Source organism: Electrona antarctica (assembly GCF_951216825.1).
Source record: "Electrona antarctica genome assembly, chromosome: 5".
In the NCBI taxonomy this organism is placed as follows: Eukaryota; Metazoa; Chordata; class Actinopteri; order Myctophiformes; family Myctophidae; genus Electrona; species Electrona antarctica.
The window spans coordinates 51,402,238-51,422,250 of record NC_136810.1 but is presented as its reverse complement, the minus strand read 5'-3'; the positions used below and the strand labels follow the sequence as shown (position 1 = coordinate 51,422,250).

Here is a 20,013-nt window from a genome sequence, read left to right as displayed (position 1 = left end):
AATTAATTATTGATTGGAAACATGGCTTTAACAAGGTGATAGGAGTACAATCCAATCCATAGAGGTCTGACTTAAGTTTTTACTGTGCCGAGTGAGGGGCTGAATCATCAGAACTGTGTGTGTGTGTGTGTGTGTGTGTGTGTGTGTGTGTGTGTGTGTGTGTGTGTGTGTGTGTGTGTGTGTGTGTGTGTGCGAGCGAGTGCGTGCGTGTGTGTGTTAGCTTTTTCTAAATGTTTTTTGTGTGTGTGTGTGTGTGTGTGCACGTGTGTGATGAAAACACACACACACACACACACACACACACACACACACACACACACACACACACACACACACACACACACACACACACACACACATTTAGAAAAAGCTATGTTTTGCACCTGGGAGGCCACCTCGTTTGATTCAGGCGGACAGGAGAGAGAAAATAATTATTATTACTCTATCATCATCATCTATTAATTATTAACCTATCATATCTATTAACGTCATTAAAGCTGACTAGGTGGTTAACTCGCTCTCTGAACATGAAAGATGTTATCCTCTCTGCATGTGCCTTGCAGCCTACAGGGGATCATACGATAAACTGTGTGCCTGAGAAAATCAAGGGAGAAAAAAACAGGGGAGTACTAGTGAAGATTGATGATTATACGATGACAAATGCCATTTCTACTACTGCTGTTTGTTTCTATATCACAGTATGAATCATACCCTCCTCATTTCTCTGTGTTGGGCCAGTGATTAACATGGTCTGATCTCTGTTGTCTTCAAGGTAGGGTTCTGTATCTCTCTTCTCCTCTTTACCAGAGGAGTCGATGGGATCTTTACATCCGCCATCGTTGGCTACGGATGATTCCACAGAGTCGACAGCTTTCTGGACATTGTATGAGAAGTTGTCTATGGGTTGGTTCTCTCCTTTATCATTAACTATAAATGATTCTGTGCATGAAGATTCCATGGGTTCCATGTTAGCTTCGTCGTCATTTAAGGAGGAGGATATGTTAAGATGGGTTGAGATACATTCTGATTCTGTGGACGCCACACATTTCCCATCGCCTGTTTTGAAGGGGTCAATAGCAACAACACCATTAACATCGTTTGTGGTGGTATCAGTTATAAGCACATGATTCCTAACATCGGCTGGAGGATTTGTATCCGTACAAATCTTATCCGCAGAGGTTTCTACGGGATCTTGGTCTTGGCTCCCGTTGGCTGCGGTTGCTTGAGGAAACGGCCCGGTCTTTTCATCGCCACCGACCACGTTAGAGGCCGTCCATTCTGAGGTTGTGCCAGTGGTGGTATTAAGGATCGCTCTACGGGCCCTTGGGTCCGTTCCGTTTCTGTTAGGCGGGGGCGTACCGGTACGCGGGTCACGCACCGTGCTGTAGCCGGATCGGATCAACGACAGCGTCCTCTGGTGTCCCTCTGGTCTCTGGCAGCGGTAAAGGCCGCGGAACGCCGAGCGGAACTTCTGGGACATGGCGTTGTATATCACCGGGTTGATGGCGCTGTTCGCGTAGATGCAGGTCCGACAAAACAGGATGAACCAGGAGTCCAGGTAGGGCGTGGACACGAAGGAGTTGATCAGAACCAGAGTCCGGTAGGGCATCCATAACAACGCGAATAGGATCACCACCACGGCTAGCATCTTAGTTACCTGGAGGGGAGACAAGAGCAAGCGGGGAACAGCAGTGAGAACCACAGACAGATGTAATCTAAACCATTCTGACCTGAGATCAGATTCTAAAAATGTCTTCTACATGCAGACAGTTTTCTGAAAAAGCTATGTTTCTATGTCAGTCGTTCTTCGATTTTTCAAAAATAGCAGACCTACAAGCTCGTAGCGCGCCACTCGGTGGCGCGCTATGAGCTTGTAGATCTGCTATTTTTCAATAGCTAAAGCATAACATAATGCTAACACCAAAAGGGGTTCCCGCCCAAAATGTGCTAGTTTATGAAGGCGATATGTATGACAATATTACAATATCCATGGCCCTAACAGGCATTGGATATGGGGGCAAGCATTTGTGACATCCAAAGCCCAGTGTAATATTGTCTGATACATTTTTGCAATTTCTCTGATTATCTGTGTTTGCTTCGTGATTGTTTGAGGCAACGGGACATCTCAAATGAGACATTATAGCAGCCCCTGAAGTTGGTGTCTGTGTGAATAAGTGACTGCGCAAGTGAACTTGTGGAACTGTGCCAGATGGTTTCTTCTGAGTTAATAGTCAATAAATGTGTCTATTCACAGCTTGTATAACACATAGCAGCAGTGCTGTAGCCTAAGTTCTTTCAGATAGTAGGCTATACCATAATGAATCCCTGCGCGACATGTGCACATTTAGGCTATATACGCTCGCACGTTGTCAATGGATGAAATTATTAGCAGGCGGTATACGCTTTTTTCCCCCCAAAAAATTCAGCACGGCATATTACTACGTATATAGCGTATAACGGTAGACTACACAACTGCATAGTGGCTACTATAATATTTATCTGCACAATAGAGTCAAACAATGTCTTGTCATACCTCAACTCCTATACAAAATATTGGAAAATGTTTAGACATGGATCCCAGTGGGGTATTATTGTGAAATGTGATACTCAGATACAGTATATCAATGTTTGTGCACAGCCCCTTCCCACAATGAGTCAATGGCTGTGTTTGGTCAAAGGCCTACATCTCTTTTAGCCTAGTAGTATGCTATACTACGTAATATGGTCATCAGTATATTCCCATATATGGAGATCAATGTATGTGTCATTATCCCTTTTATGCTTTATTGTGTGACAATAAAGTTATGATTCTGAAACAAGGGGGTGTGTTTGATGATGTCCTACCCTGGCATCATCAAACGGAACCAAACGGTAAGGAAGGAAATTCAGTTACATGCGGCGATATAATGTGTACCCCACACTTATGAGCTGTGCGTGCCATACATATGTACACGTGTGTGTGTGTGTGTGTGTGTGTGTGTGTGTGTGTGTGTGTGTGTGTGTGTGTGTGTGTGTGTGCGTGTGTGTGCGCGTGCGTGCGTGCGTGCGTGCGTGCGTGCGTGCGTGCGTGCGTGTGCTCGTACAAACAATGCAACATCCCTTACCCCGCCCACCCCCCAAACCCCCCCCCCCCATTGGTTTTGTGACCATGACGACAGCTCAGGCATTCCTGACAGAAGAAATAGAAGCCCGTCTTCAGTGATTAGCCTTATCAGTCCCCAACAGTACCACACACCTCTCTTCCTTATCCGCCACTCCTCCTCTCCCCTCCGCACCCAGCCTCGCCCCTCACACCTGCAGACATTTTAGAGCTTCCCCCACCAAACCCCAACCCCGTCGTGCCATAATAATGTTGTTGAAGCATGGTTGCCTTTCACTCAGCTGCTGCCTATGTTTTGTGATCACAGCAGAAAAAGAAAAGTCAGGCAGGTTGATAGCGGCATATCGTGCACACGTCTCTCTCTCTCTCCTCGGCTAAATGCTATTTGAGATAAGGGTCTCTCTGTCCCCTGCCTCAAGCAGCAAGTCGGTGACAGCCACCTCAGCAAGTAGATTAAAACGGGGAAAATCGCTACACAACAAAGCATTTAACCCATTTTGTGCGGGAACCCCTTTTGGTGTTAGCTATTGAAAAATAGCAGATCTACAAGCTCATAGCGCGCCACCGAGTGGCGCGCTACGAGCTTGTAGGTCTGCTATTTTTGAAAAATCGAAGAACGACTGACATAGAAACATAGCATTTTCAGAAAACTGTCAGGATGTTTAGAATCTGAGCTCAGGTCAAAATGGGTTAATTGAACAGGGAGGAGGCGGAGAGGGCGGTTTTCTAATTATCACAATGCCGAGATAATGAGACAGAAAGAATCTGAGTGGCATTTTGAATATGCATATTATTACTGCCACCACCGTGCATGCACCAGTGGCTTTACTGGGCTCTGATACGACAAACAAAGAGGACAGGACTCCGTCGAGGAAATTAAACGGAAGGGTCCCGGTATCCGTTTGTTTTCACCAAAGGATCTGCTTTTCAGTTCAGATGCAAATGATATCAAGTTGAACCCCTTAGTTAACCCATTCAGGCCTTTCTCCCTGCAGGAAATAAAAACGTCTGGGTTTCCGAGGCTAATTCAGGCCTGACGTCGAAATTAAAAAAAAATGTTTTCTAAATCATGACAATTTTCTGAAAGATTTGAGGCACATTTTAAAAAAAAATCAAAAATAGCAGACCTACAAGTTCATAGCGCGGCACTCGGTGCCGCGCTATGAGCTTGTAGATCTGCTATTTTTCAATAGCTAAATTATAACATAATGTATGTAACCACCAAAAGGGGTTCCCGCTCAAAATGGGTTAATGCTACAGCACCACACACCAAACATAACCATCCGTCTTCTTGAATGTGCACTTCAGGAGATCACAGACAGGAAAAAAGTCTTGAAGATTAAAAGTGTATATTAATCTCACAGCACACTGTATTCATCTCCGAACCGTAAAACCGCCATTCTTTGGTACACAGAAGTTTATCGAACTATATCAGATTGAATCAGCCTATCAAACAGCCCGAGGGCAGACGAATGGAAACAGTGTGGGCTGCATATTGAAGAACAGAGTGGAAAAACCATCTGCAGCGTTAAGTACACTTCAATGTAAATCCCAAATCACATTATGCAAATCTTTGGCTCTTGGATGGAGCCCTTGAACACCCATTGATTAGAATCTTCTCTCTTTCTCTCTCTCTCTCTCTCCCGCTCTCTCTCTCTCTCGTATGAGCGTTGAGGCTCATGCACGCGTACATGCGATGGTAGCATTACGCGGAAGCGGGAATGAACCCGGGGCTCCCACTCACGCGCAACCTACCGTGCCAATAGGGCTGAGCCCGATTGGCAGGGCTGTTGCGGGCTGGGTCTTGGCTGGGGGCTACAATCACCCCCCCAGTCTTTGAAGCGCGTCCTCGCACTTCTCACTTCACACCGCGGACCGCCGCACACGATGTCCCTCATGTCCCTCACACGAGGATATTACGGTCCACGTCCTGCCGACTACGCCAGATTGTAACATTACGCGGAAGCGGGGATTGAACCCGGGGCTCCCACTCGCCATTGTAGCCCCCGGCCAAGACCCAGTCCGCAACAGCCCTGCCAATCGGGCTCAGCCCTATTGGCACGGTAGGTTTTGCCATGGTCTGGCGAGTGGGAGGCCCGGGTTTCCATCCCCGCTTCCGCGCAATGCTACAATCTGGCGTAGTCGGCAGGACGTGGAGCGTGACATCCTCGCGTGAGGGACATGAGGGACATCGTGTGCGGCGGTCCGCGGTGTGAAGTGAGAAGCACAAGGACGCGCTTCAAAGACTTGGGGGGGGTGATTGTAGCCCCTCAGCCAAGACCCAGCCCGCAACAGCCCTGCCAATCGGGCTCAGCCCTATTGGCATAGTAGGTTGCGTGTTGGTCTGGCGAGTGGGAGGCCCGGGTTCAATCCCCACTTCCGTGCAATGCTACACATGCAAGCATGCATTTCCTTACACATAACCGCCCACACTCACAGACCAACATAGACCCAGACCCAGACCCCAATGCAATGTCTTTAAGGGACGTGTATATGAATGAATTACTGTAAGATAATACTATACTTATAATGCCTTATAATTTGCTTATACAACAAAGAACTGTACTCAAGTACACATAATGCTTTATAACAATAATCATGACACATTATAAAGCATTCTATAATGACTTGTGAGGTCAAGTGTAAATGCAATGTGATCTGCTTACAACACTAATTAGAGGTATAAGCAATCATACTGTTTGTAGGCCATGGTGGAAAAAGTACTCAAATGTTTTACTTAAAAGTATCAATACTGGCCTGGGCCATGGCTCAGTGGTCCAGGCACCTTGGCTGGTAATCCAGTCTGGCAGTGTGCCGCGGGTTCGACTCCCGATCCCGACGGCCTTTACTGCATGTCTTCCCCCCATCTCTCTCCCCATTTCCTGTCAGCCTACTGTCTGTCCCTCCATAAAATATATAAAATAAAGGCGAAAGCCACAAAAAAAACATTTAAAAGTATCAATACTGCAATATAAAAAAGAAATACTCTGTTACAAGTAAAAGTCTGGAATTCAAAATGTACTTAAAGTACCTAAAGTAAAAGTACCCATTATGCAGAATGTCCCAATTCAAGTTTTCAAATGTATAAAAAGCTTTTGAAAATAGCAGATCCCATGACTCTGTGGTGGTGGACAGGTACTTACCCCTGCGCTGTGCACCTGAGCGCCCCATAACCAAGTATAACTATAGCTTCATACTGTGTCCACCTCAAACCGTCATGGCTCCTTTTTGTATATGTGGTTCCCAAACGTTTTCATGTCAAGGACCCCCAAAATGTCACTCATTAGCCTATTAGAAAATATATGCCATGGGCCATGATATGAAAAAGGTATAGTGGGATGATATGATCATCCGTCAGGCCTATTCATTCAATCTCGGAGACCTCCTAATGCCAGGAGACAAAAGGCTATATGGTCCCTGGGACGTCACCGTGTTGGTATATCATACACTAAACTAGCCCCTCTCGGCACCCCCGTAAAGTTTATGACATTTGGATGTTTACGGGGGTGCCGAGAGGGGCTAACACTAAACCTAGATCAGACTGTGTGCATGCGTGGGTGTGTCAGTGGACGGAATTGCACCACCAGATGCTATTCGCTCTTTTCATTATAGATGTTGTCTCTGAAACAAACACAGGACAGATTTAAGGGTGGAAGAATAAAATTATATGGTTATATACTTCAGTGGTTTCAAAGCTGTAGGAGGCATACCTTATGCGCTTATCCAGCAAATCGATCGGTGTGTGTGTGTGTGTGTGTGTGTGCGTGTGTGCGTGTGTGCGTGCGTGCGTGCGTGCGTGCACGCGTGCGTGCACGCGTGGGTGCACGCGTGGGTGTGTGTGTGTGCATGCGCGCGTGGGTGACTACAGTGTTTTATGGAAGACTTATTCTGATCTACATTCACCTTAACTGAATATATATCGATCTACAGTTGTAAAAATTGTTTAATTTACAACTAACGCTTAATTAATTAATCATTCTCGTTTGTAATATACAGTATCTATGACATATGACTCCAAATCTGAGCAAGGTTTCAACCCGATCTGATTATAAAATGAATGTACAATATTTAGATGTATAAAACATTGTTATAATACCATCCTACCACACTGGATTTGTTATAAAGAATAATACATACGTGCGTATGTAGCCTATACGCCTGCGGCCTGCCCTTCTGACATTTATCATTCCATTCCCAACAATATACAGAATAACATGGCTTATTCTTTTTACATTAGTCATGATGAATAATTTTTTAAGCTGTGATTAATCAGATTAAAACATTTTAATCTTTGACAGCCCTAGTTAAAATAAATCCTTCTTTAGCCTACTGGCGCAATAAATCTGTCAATGATCGTTCCAACAGTTTGAGAGATTAGCTCCAGACACGCGCGCGCACAGCACACTTATATTCACAAACAACCTGACCCTCTTCAAATAGATTGCAGAAAGTTGAATTGATTGTAGATGTAAGGTGCACAATCCTGGTGCAGGATTTCAATGACTCTTCTCTGGAAAGTGGAGGCACCTTTGAATGAGTGTCAGACTGGATTTATCTTTCAGGTCGTCGCACCATTTATTCTAGTGGCGGTAATGTGAACATTGGCAAACCATAAATGAGAAACAAATGCTTCGATATTACAGTTCCTTGCATGACGACCGCAAATAATGCTAATATGTCCAATTTGAGAAACAAGCAATCCAACTTTTCAAAAATGCTATAATCGAACAAACGGGAAGGTAGGAGCGCACACCAGTGTCATTTCCCTGAAGAAGGCAACTTGTTGCCGAAACGTTGGAAAAATAAAGATTTTGATGGCATCGTGACTACGAGCTGTGCGGCCTCTCTCCTTTCTCAGTCAAAAATGCTATAATGAAATGCCACAGTATAATCACTCGCAAAGCTACTCCCGTCTTGTCCAATACCGTGTCCAATCCCCCCAAGACCAGTTGATGAAGTGAAGTGATACAGAGGTAGCTTATCCTGAGAGAACCCAATTCGTCTGAAGGGAGACGGACAAAGCCTGCAATCTGGGATGGAAGGGTTCTCAGAGGTAAATCTCTTCCGTCCCATGTTGCCTTAACCCATTTTGGACTGATGGTGATTAAAAAAAAGGCTTCTAAATCGTAATAGTTTTCTGAAAAGAACATGTTTCTACTGTATGTCAGTTGTGCTCAACCTTTTTCATGTCAAGGACCCCCAGAATTAGCTCTATTGGGCCACGGACCACCATCTCAAAATATGTTGTTCCAGGGACCCCCCAGAAGCAAATATTTTAGTTAAAAATGTTCGCTCTGAAATATATATTCAATGATCACATTTTAACGATTTTTCAAAAATAGCAGACCGAGTGGCGCGCTATGAGCTTGTAGATCTGCTATTTTTCAATAGCTAAATTATAACAAAACACCAAAAGGGGTTCCTGCCCAAAATGGTTTAAGGAAAAGAAGCCATTACTGCCTGCCACTTAACTTCAGTAACCGATTCTCAAGCTAATATTGTAGTGCAGTGTGTCAATGTTAGCAATGTTTTTGGTGTCACACATAGGCCCTAATAGCCACATAACACCCAGGCCACGAGTGCTTCGCACACAGTCACCCAAGGGCACTTATCTGAGGTAATAGATAGCAGGAGTATTGCCACTGCTATCCCTCTGCCACAGAGGGAATCATGGCTCCCAATCCCCAACAGACGGCGCACAGGCAAAGGCCAGCCATGGGTCAAGTGTGACCAAACGCTATTCTACGACAATTACTGGACAGATATATAAAAAAAATAAAAAATAAATCACACCCGTGTGAAGTGAGGGGCGCTCTTATCATCGTACATCATCATGATCGATTTTCTCAGACACACATGTCGTCAATTCTCCATTCATTGCCAATGGGAATTTAATGTTTGTGTTAGGCCTCACTCAGACCTTTACTGCATTTCTGTATGCTTGTTGGAGGAATGTTGTGTAGTGTCATGGCCGCCCCAATGCATTTCCAATGGAAGTCACATGGTTTGTAGTCCACATTTTGGACTACAAGCTGTTGTATGCATGGCTTTCGGCTGTGTTTCGACTGCGCCCCTCCCCCTCATACAACACAAATGTTGTGTCAAACCATGTGACTCCCATTGGAAATGCATTGGGGCGGCCATGACACTACACAACATTCATTCAACAAGCATAAAGCAATGTAGTAAAGGTCTGAGTGAGGCCTAAGACGAAAATATACACTAATAGCTGAATATAGCGCCCCTCAAAAAGAAGAGAGAGATGGAACGGTAACAGAGAAGAGGAAGAATTAAGGGGTGAGATTGTGATGACGTAATGTACCTCACAGCCTGGCGGTACATCCAGTGATGACGTAATGTACCTCACAGCCTGGCGGTACATCCAGTGATGACGTAATGTACCTCACAGCCTGGCGGTACATCCAGTGATGACGTAATGTACCTCACAGCCTGGCGGTACATCCAGTGATGACGTAATGTACCTCACAGCCTGGCGGTACATCCAGTGTAAAGTAAAGTAACTAAGTACATTTACATAAGTAAAACCTTTAGGTATTTGTGCTTTACTTAAAGGACCTATAACATAAAATTCAACTTTTTCAATTTCCTTTGTGTTTTTGGGGCTCCCATATCAGTATTATAATGACTCAAATATTAAATAATTGCATATCAGCACCCCCACCACCTCAGGACATTGTGGTACTGCAGCTAAAACTGCTTTCAAAGTCCAGAAAGAAATGACAAGAGCTATATATCCGAGTGGTGATTGAGGCTCAAACCATTAGAAATAACTTTGAGGGACATGGATAATATGATATTAAATATTAAAAGCAGTTTTAAAATGCATGTTATTTCCAATATGTTTACTTCTATTCCACTACATTTATTTGAAAACTTTAGTTACTTAGTTACTTTGTAGATTTGTATTATTATTACAAAACATATACATTAACCATTTCAGCCCTTTAGACATTTCGGTAATTTGAAAATAGCTACAAGCTCACAATGCGTCGCAACGTGACTCATTGTGTCAGCTTGTAGAGCTGCTATTTTCAAAAGATTTGTATACATTTGAAAACTTGCGAAATGAGAGATTCTGCATCATGAGTACTTTTACTTTTGGTACTTTAAGTTAGCCTGCAAGCTCAACAAACCATGTGCAACCCAGATTTGGCACAAACAAGGGACTAAATTAATTTCGTACCTATGCCACCAAAATGTGGAATGCCCTACCAACTGTCATTAAGACATGCGAATCCCTTGACTCCTTCAAAACCGCTCAAAGGGCACCTATGGACAGCTGCAATTTGAAACTGGCCCCCGTAAAACATGAATCCCCCACCCACCACTTTTTCCCCCCTAACTGTATTTGTTTGTTTTTTTCCCTTTTTTACATCCTCTATGATGATTTCCTGTTTTTGGCTATATAGAGTATATTTGTACGTCTCTAATTGTTATGATGAATTGAACATGGTGGGCCCTATTGTAAACAAGTGTAATACTTTATGGTGTTACGTCCACAGTTAACACTAACAGTATTGTATTGAGTTGTGCTTGAAATGTACTGTAATTCTCCAATCTGTTAATAAATTAATCAATCAATCAATCAAACCACATTTTGATGCCAATACTTTCGTACTTTTACTCAAGTACATTTTGAATTTACTGGTAACAGAGCATTTCTATATTGCACTGCAGTGTTGCTACTTTTACTTCAGTAAAACATGCGAGTGCTTTTTCCACCACTGGGTATACATCTCAAGGAGTTATTCCTAATACAGAATTCCCAATGTAGGCTACCTGTTTCCTTGATGACAGAGCACTCTTCGGACGGCTCTGCTGACCCGGCCCCTTCCCTGACTCGGCCCGTTCTCGGCAGCTGCGATGAAGTGTGGTCGTACCAGCGGTGATGGTGCCGCCGTCTGGGTGGCTCGGCAGAGGACTGTTAGGCGGGAGGGGGGGGGGGGGCAGTATCCAAGCATTAGGATATGAGTTGAATACAGAGAAGAGGAAGCGCTGCCGCGGTCTGTGTTGTTATAAAAAAAATCACACCCGTGTGTACTGAGTGGTGTAAGGTCTTATATAGACTGATCAGCTGTGGTCTGACGTAATGTCTGACGTAATGAAATCACACCCGTGTGAACTGGGTGACCATAGCAACCATGCTCATTTTTTGAGTGGTGTAAACCACTCCTACAACTGGCTTTTTTGTGCATAAAAAATGAGCATGGTTGCTATGTTCACCCTGTTCACCCGGGTGTGATTTCATTACGTCAGACATGATTTCATTACGTCATACAGACCTTACACCACTCAGTTCACACGGGTGTGATTTTTTTTGGTACGGACAGACACGTAAACTAACAAAGCCAGTTGTAGGAGTGGTTTACACCACTCAAAAACTGTAAACAGGTGCTCGTTGGCGAGGGTTCAATAATGGCAAAACAGAAGGAGATTCCAAGGCACTCTGTTGCAGTCCAGTATAAAAGGCCTTTATTTAAATGGCAGCAGCTGCCAGGCAAAGAGCATTAATAGAACGACGTCGTTTCTTTTAATGCTCTTTGCTTAGCTGATGCCATTTAAATAAAGGCCTTTTATACTGGACTGCACCAGAGTGCCTTGGAATCTCCTTCTGTTTTATACTGGACTGCACCAGAGAGCCTTGGGTCTCCTTCTGTTTTATACTGGACTGCACCAGAGAGCCTTGGGTCTCCTTCTGTTTTATACTGGACTGCACCAGAGAGCCTTGGGTCTCCTTCTGTTTTATACTGGACTGCACCAGAGAGCCTTGGGTCTCCTTCTGTTTTATACTGGACTGCACCAGAGAGCCTTGGGTCTCCTTCTGTTTTATACTGGACTGCACCAGAGAGCCTTGGGTCTCCTTCTGTTTTATACTGGACTGCACCAGAGAGCCTTGGGTCTCCTTCTGTTTTATACTGGACTGCACCAGAGAGCCTTGGGTCTCCTTCTGTTTTATACTGGACTGCACCAGAGAGCCTTGGGTCTCCTTCTGTTTTATACTGGACTGCACCAGAGAGCCTTGGGTCTCCTTCTGTTTTATACTGGACTGCACCAGAGAGCCTTGGGTCTCCTTCTGTTTTATACTGGACTGCACCAGAGAGCCTTGGGTCTCCTTCTGTTTTATACTGGACTGCACCAGAGAGCCTTGGGTCTCCTTCTGTTTTATACTGGACTGCACCAGAGAGCCTTGGGTCTCCTTCTGTTTTATACTGGACTGCACCAGAGAGCCTTGGGTCTCCTTCTGTTTTATACTGGACTGCACCAGAGAGCCTTGGGTCTCCTTCTGTTTTATACTGGACTGCACCAGAGAGCCTTGGGTCTCCTTCTGTTTTATACTGGACTGCACCAGAGAGCCTTGGGTCTCCTTCTGTTTTATACTGGACTGCACCAGAGAGCCTTGGGTCTCCTTCTGTTTTATACTGGACTGCACCAGAGAGCCTTGGGTCTCCTTCTGTTTTATACTGGACTGCACCAGAGAGCCTTGGGTCTCCTTCTGTTTTATACTGGACTGCACCAGAGAGCCTTGGGTCTCCTTCTGTTTTATACTGGACTGCACCAGAGAGCCTTGGGTCTCCTTCTGTTTTATACTGGACTGCACCAGAGAGCCTTGGGTCTCCTTCTGTTTTATACTGGACTGCACCAGAGAGCCTTGGGTCTCCTTCTGTTTTATACTGGACTGCACCAGAGAGCCTTGGGTCTCCTTCTGTTTTATACTGGACTGCACCAGAGAGCCTTGGGTCTCCTTCTGTTTTATACTGGACTGCACCAGAGAGCCTTGGGTCTCCTTCTGTTTTATACTGGACTGCACCAGAGTGCCTTGGGTCTCCTTCTGTTTTATACTGGACTGCACCAGAGAGCCTTGGGTCTCCTTCTGTTTTATACTGGACTGCACCAGAGAGCCTTGGGTCTCCTTCTGTTTTATACTGGACTGCACCAGAGAGCCTTGGGTCTCCTTCTGTTTTATACTGGACTGCACCAGAGAGCCTTGGGTCTCCTTCTGTTTTATACTGGACTGCACCAGAGAGCCTTGGGTCTCCTTCTGTTTTATACTGGACTGCACCAGAGAGCCTTGGGTCTCCTTCTGTTTTATACTGGACTGCACCAGAGAGCCTTGGGTCTCCTTCTGTTTTATACTGGACTGCACCAGAGAGCCTTGGGTCTCCTTCTGTTTTATACTGGACTGCACCAGAGAGCCTTGGGTCTCCTTCTGTTTTATACTGGACTGCACCAGAGAGCCTTGGGTCTCCTTCTGTTTTATACTGGACTGCACCAGAGAGCCTTGGGTCTCCTTCTGTTTTATACTGGACTGCACCAGAGAGCCTTGGGTCTCCTTCTGTTTTATACTGGACTGCACCAGAGAGCCTTGGGTCTCCTTCTGTTTTATACTGGACTGCACCAGAGAGCCTTGGGTCTCCTTCTGTTTTATACTGGACTGCACCAGAGAGCCTTGGGTCTCCTTCTGTTTTATACTGGACTGCACCAGAGAGCCTTGGGTCTCCTTCTGTTTTATACTGGACTGCACCAGAGAGCCTTGGGTCTCCTTCTGTTTTATACTGGACTGCACCAGAGTGCCTTGGGTCTCCTTCTGTTTTATACTGGACTGCACCAGAGAGCCTTGGGTCTCCTTCTGTTTTATACTGGACTGCACCAGAGAGCCTTGGGTCTCCTTCTGTTTTATACTGGACTGCACCAGAGAGCCTTGGGTCTCCTTCTGTTTTATACTGGACTGCACCAGAGAGCCTTGGGTCTCCTTCTGTTTTATACTGGACTGCAACAGAGTGCCTTGGGTCTCCTTCTGTTTTATACTGGACTGCACCAGAGAGCCTTGGGTCTCCTTCTGTTTTATACTGGACTGCACCAGAGAGCCTTGGGTCTCCTTCTGTTTTATACTGGACTGCACCAGAGAGCCTTGGGTCTCCTTCTGTTTTATACTGGACTGCACCAGAGAGCCTTGGGTCTCCTTCTGTTTTATACTGGACTGCACCAGAGAGCCTTGGGTCTCCTTCTGTTTTATACTGGACTGCACCAGAGAGCCTTGGGTCTCCTTCTGTTTTATACTGGACTGCAACAGAGTGCCTTGGGTCTCCTTCTGTTTTATACTGGACTGCAACAGAGTGCCTTGGGTCTCCTTCTGTTTTATACTGGACTGCACCAGAGAGCCTTGGGTCTCCTTCTGTTTTATACTGGACTGCACCAGAGAGCCTTGGGTCTCCTTCTGTTTTATACTGGACTGCAACAGAGTGCCTTGGGTCTCCTTCTGTTTTATACTGGACTGCAACAGAGTGCCTTGGGTCTCCTTCTGTTTTATACTGGACTGCACCAGAGAGCCTTGGGTCTCCTTCTGTTTTATACTGGACTGCAACAGAGTGCCTTGGGTCTCCTTCTGTTTTATACTGGACTGCACCAGAGAGCCTTGGGTCTCCTTCTGTTTTATACTGGACTGCAACAGAGTGCCTTGGGTCTCCTTCTGTTTTGCCATTAGGACAAGAGTGTTGATTTCGTCTACTAAAACTATGACGGAAAATGTTCGTCGACTACCTTTTTTCACTGACAAAAACTAAATGAAAACTACGCTACGATGACTAAAACTAAGACTGAATATATTGACAATTTCGTCAACAAATAAAAACTAGACTAAAATGTCAGAGCTGAGGGAGGGAGAGATCAGTAGAAAATACAAGTAATTTTAATGTGTTTGGTTGCGCTCTGAAAATAGCAGATCTACAAGCTCACAACGCGTCACATGTTTTTTTGAGCTTGTAGATCATCAATTTTCAGCATGCAACTAAATGTAAAATCAGCCATTACGACGCCACAGAGGCCCGCCAAAATACTTTTTTTCCCCCGAGGACTAAACTACGACTAAAACTAAATCAAAATTGAGTTGCTGTCAAAGACCATTCATTACATTAGAGAAAGACTGCACTTGGCTTATTTGATCCATCAAGCCCATTGTTTAAAAAAAATCACACCCGTGTGAACTGAGTGGTGCAGTGACGTCACACACTAACCATAGCAACCATGCTCACCTGTACGTGGGGCCACGTACAGGTACACAGGTACACAGGTACACACACGGGTACACGGGTACAGACAAAGCTGGTTATTGGAGTGGTTTGCACCACTCAAAAATCACACGTGTGAAGTGAGGGGCGCTAATATATTAAAGTCTGACTCATGTTGATTAGGTGATGTAATGGTGATGTAAAACAAACAGTGCCAACACAAACATTAAACGCCAATAACAATAAAGAGACAATATGGGGGAGCGACTTGGACACTCATGCATGAAGGAAGCTCGTTGCTCTCCCCAGGTTGGCGGAGGGTGTGTAGAGCCCAGGATCACATTAGATAATTGACACAGGGGTGAAAAATGGGTTACAAAATCGTGGGATGAAAATTATACGTTTAAAAAAAAAGAGACACTATGACGTAATGAGGCACATTATGACGTAAATTGTCCCTTCATTGTCAATGGCGTTTACAAAACAAACATTGAACTAAAGACAAACATTAAACATGTATAGGAGGGGCTGGCGCCACTCAAAAATCAGGGTGGACGTACATAAATTACCCGTTGTGAGATATTGCACCCCCCCTTGTGGCCGTGGGGGGTACCCTGGGTGCGTTTTAATTCACTAATACATTCATTATTAATCTATAATTTGTTAAATTGAAAAAAGGGCTTTGTTAAGACCTCCATATTATTATGGTCAATGCCTGTGTGAAAAGTGGGAGTGATTGGTGCAGGCAGTGAGGAGATACGGCAGTGTTTCTGACACACATTCAGACACACATTCAGACATTTGGTTAATTATAGTATGATGATGATGATGATGATGATGATAACAATGACTTTCCTAAAGGTATCTCTATTCTCGTTCATTCTGCAGCCAGAACAGACTACAGTAGGTATACCTGAGGTAGAGGACTCGCGCTATGAGGCCATACAGCACGATGGCCAGCAGCAGTGGGATGACATAGAAGATGGTGAAGTCGATGAGGTAGATGGGCAGATAGAGCTCTCGCTTCACCTTGTAGCCACACTGCACGTGTCCATCCTGGCTCACCTGAATGCAATGGAAAAAGTACTCAATTGTTTTGCTTATACTTAAGTTAAAGTATCAATACTGCAATAGAGATGCTTTGTTAGGCCTCACTCACACCTTTAAAACATTGATGCATGCTTGTTGTATGAATGTTGTAAGTGTCATGGCCGCCCAAATGCATTTCCAATGGAAGTCACATGGTTTGATACAACACAACAAGCTGTTGTATGGCTTTCGGCTGTGTTTCGACTGCCCCCCTCCCCCTCATACAACACAAATGTTGTGTCAAACCATGTGACTCCCATTGGAAATGCATTAAGAGCTTACAACAAGCATACATCTCATACAACAAGCTTACATCAATCTGTTGCGACCGTGTGAGTCGCCCTTTACAAGTAAAAGTCTGGAATTCAAAATGTACTTCATGAGTAAAAAGTACAAAGCATCAAAATGTAATTAAGGTACAAAAAGTAGAAAGTATTAACTATGCAGAATGTCCAGTTTCACAAGTCTTCAAATGTATAAAATGTATAAAATAGTTTTTCAAATGGCCGAAATGTATATAGGGCTGACTTGGTTAATGTATGTTTTGTAATAATAATCAAACTCTACAAAGTAACTAGTAACTACAGTTTTCAAATAATTGCAGTGGAGTAAAAGTATAATATTTGAAATGTAGTGGAGTAGAAGTAAAAGTACTGAAATGTTTAAATACTCCAGTAAAGTAAAAGTAACAGTACTTAAGTCAGTGTCCAATATACCTAAATGTAACACAGACAGGTCACTTGTCACAATCACATTGACATATGTTACATTTTGTTTTATTGTTTGTGTGTAGTGACTTTCCTGAGCTCAGGGTTGCTTAAAGATTAGAAAAGAAGGCACCAATAAAACGGCTATTGAAACACTGCAATACAAATGATTAAAGGAGGTAAATACGGGGCATTCTTGTTGTTCATGGCATGGGGGCAGGAGCTAAGACAAATACGAAATACCTAGAGATGGGAGATTAATCGGCAAACACATCGGTATCGGCCGATTTGAGTTGTTTTTAGATTAATTGGCATTGGTTCGATTAATCAATCAGACCGATTAATCGGTCTGTCTTTACAGATAAACAAGCCCAAAGTAACAGCTTGAACAGATCTACAAGCTCACAATATTAAATATAAAGGTATTTAAGTTAAATCTGACTTGCCTAAGCCTGCAGTGCAGACACCCTGTTACATGTTTTTTCAGAATAGAAAAAAACATTCAATACAGAATGAGATCATATCGACATCGGTAATATCGGTTATCGGCCATAACGGCAATTAATTATATCGGATATTGATATCGGCCAAAATGTCTCATCGGCACATGCCTAGAAATACCCTAATCAATCTTTATGCTGTAATCACACCAACCATCCAAATCCCTCGCAGGCATTTACTGTGGTTTATTTTTGGAAATGCCAACAGGTAGGTAGGAATAAATAAATACATAAACAAATAATCAAATAAATATACAAACTCTGACCTGAATATCAACCAGGAAAAACCAGAGCATGCAGTAGACGCAGGTGATGATCCAAACAGCGGTGATGATCCGCTTGGCCCGGGAGACTGTGCACACCGTCTGGGCCCTGATTGGATGGCAGATAGCTATGTACCTGCAGAGGGACACAGCAAAGGCTTTGTTGCAATACAATGAGAGCCAATTAGGTTCATGTCATGCGCTAGCACTTCAACTGAAAGGTGAAGTTCACCGATGTGTAGCAAATGTTGTGCTGTAAACAATGTGTTACGGTAGTGTATTTTAATCTATTTTGTACAACTTTACGATATAACGGTGGAAAGTATACCTATCAAACTATCAAAACTGAAAAGCACCTACATTTATGTAGTCTCCTTTCCATCTCAGAGGCAAATATTGCACTTTTTACATCCCTACAATTATTTGATACAGCTTTAGATAATATACAAAACATACATTGACTGATACTGTATATATTGACTGGTATATAATTATTTAACCGTTAAGCTACATGCACAAGCATGCTACAAGCACATGGAGTAACTAGAAAAGTGCGCTCCTCTGAGCGCAGATCCCCGCCAGGCCGGGTTGCATACCCAGGGCTGTGTCAGTTGTATGGGGTGCAGCAGCCATCTGGACATGAGGAAGCAGTAGGGGAAATACAGTTTGTATGACAGACGGTGCAACTGTTCGCATTTGTGGCGGCCCCTATGGGCAGAAGTGAAGCCAATTGAAATAACTGGGTCGGCAGTTCTTCCTTGGCATAACATAATCTTTTGCATTCGGCCATTCCGGGCCTGGCGAGGATAATAAAAAAAAAGCCCTATCATTATGCTATGACTGTGAAATGGTCTATTCTGCATGATAACTATTACGTTTGGTACTGTACTGTAGCTTGTAGATCGGCTATTTTCAAATGGCTGCTGAAGGGCTGAAGTGGTTAAATGTATGTTTTGATTCGCTGCATTCCGTGATTCGTGACAAAACAAATCACAGAACGCCATGATTGGCCAAATTAGCCATTGGGCCAGTGGGGGCTCTTCAGGGAAACTGGACTGCGTGATACTGGGTTTCAGGCCCTGAGAAGTGCTCCTGGGGGCTTTCATTGGCTGTTTTTTTTAAATTGGGCCCCCAACAAAATACTGGCCCCGGTGCCCTAAGCGAATCAGGCTGGAAACCAGGTATTTGCCTCTGAGATGTAATGGATTGAAGTAAAAGTACTGCCAATTGGAAATACTCCAGTAAAGTAAAATAATGTAAAACTTGTACTTGACTAAATGTACTGGGTTACTTTACACCACTAGCCCTACAGTACAGTATACGTCACCTCTCCACGGTGAAGGCGGTGATGGAGCACGACGACACGTTGATGCCCAGGTACTGGAGGTACGTGATTCCGAGGCAGCCGGCGTGTCCAAACACCCACGTGCCGTTCAGGCTGTCGGAGATGTTGGGCAGCCCGGCCGCCACGAGCACCGTGAGGTCCGCGATGGCCAGGCTGACCAGGTAGCAGTTGGTGGGCGTCCTCATGTGTCGCGACGTGAGCACCACGAGCACGACCATGACGTTCCCCACGATGCCCGATCCGCACACCAGCAGGACCAGGAACACGGACACGCTCTTGTACTCCAGGGATTCGGGGACCGCGTCGCCGCCGGGAATCAGCGAGATGTTCGTCGGGGTGTCCATCCTGGAGCTCTCGTTGTCCGCCATGTCCGCAAGAACGTTTTTTTTTGTTTGTTTCTTGTCAAAAATCTGTCGAAGGCAATACTGCCTCCGCCTGGTCAGCCGGGGCGCCTGATGGAGGGGAAAGGAACTATAGATGGAATAACGTGTTCCTTCCACGCGCTACGTCAGGTGTCAGGTGATAAGAATCGGCCTGCTCACTCCTCATGCATTGAAAGAAGCATGAGCTCAGTTCGGGGCTCTCCCCAGGTTGGCAGAGGGAGAGTAGCCCCCAGGATTACAGTTTAGGCAATTGGCATCGGGTGAAAAAATGGGTTACAAAAATTGTGGGATAAAAAATAAAAAAAACGTTGAAGACTACATTAATTTGATTAAAATGACGTGATGAGGCTCACAAAGCTGAAATGTCCCATCTGTCGAATCCCACCTGAATCGTTTGGGTTCACACCAACGTGTGGCAATTCAACGGCAGCTTGAATCCATCGAAACTAACACATTACACATTACAACATTACAAGTGCAATCACAATGTGAAGGATTTAAAGAATGTGTCTTCTCGATTGCTACATTCCTCCTTCATGCTTCTTTTTGTGTTGTTTATTCCAAAATTTTATCCATTTATACACCTAGAAAGAGACAAGA

General features: G+C 44.5%; 1 protein-coding gene across 1 annotated transcript; it reads right to left on the bottom strand.

Moving 5' to 3' along the window:
• Positions 1-574: 574 nt before the first annotated feature.
• trhr2 (thyrotropin releasing hormone receptor 2) lies at positions 575-19,398 on the bottom strand (the record flags this gene model as incomplete). Its single annotated transcript, XM_079502375.1, has 6 exons — positions 575-594; positions 1,360-1,657; positions 10,901-11,042; positions 16,040-16,191; positions 17,689-17,821; positions 19,013-19,398. 6 exons carry the CDS (start codon positions 19,396-19,398, stop codon positions 575-577), a joined length of 1,131 nt encoding a protein of 376 aa, XP_079358501.1.
• Positions 19,399-20,013: the final 615 nt, after the last annotated feature.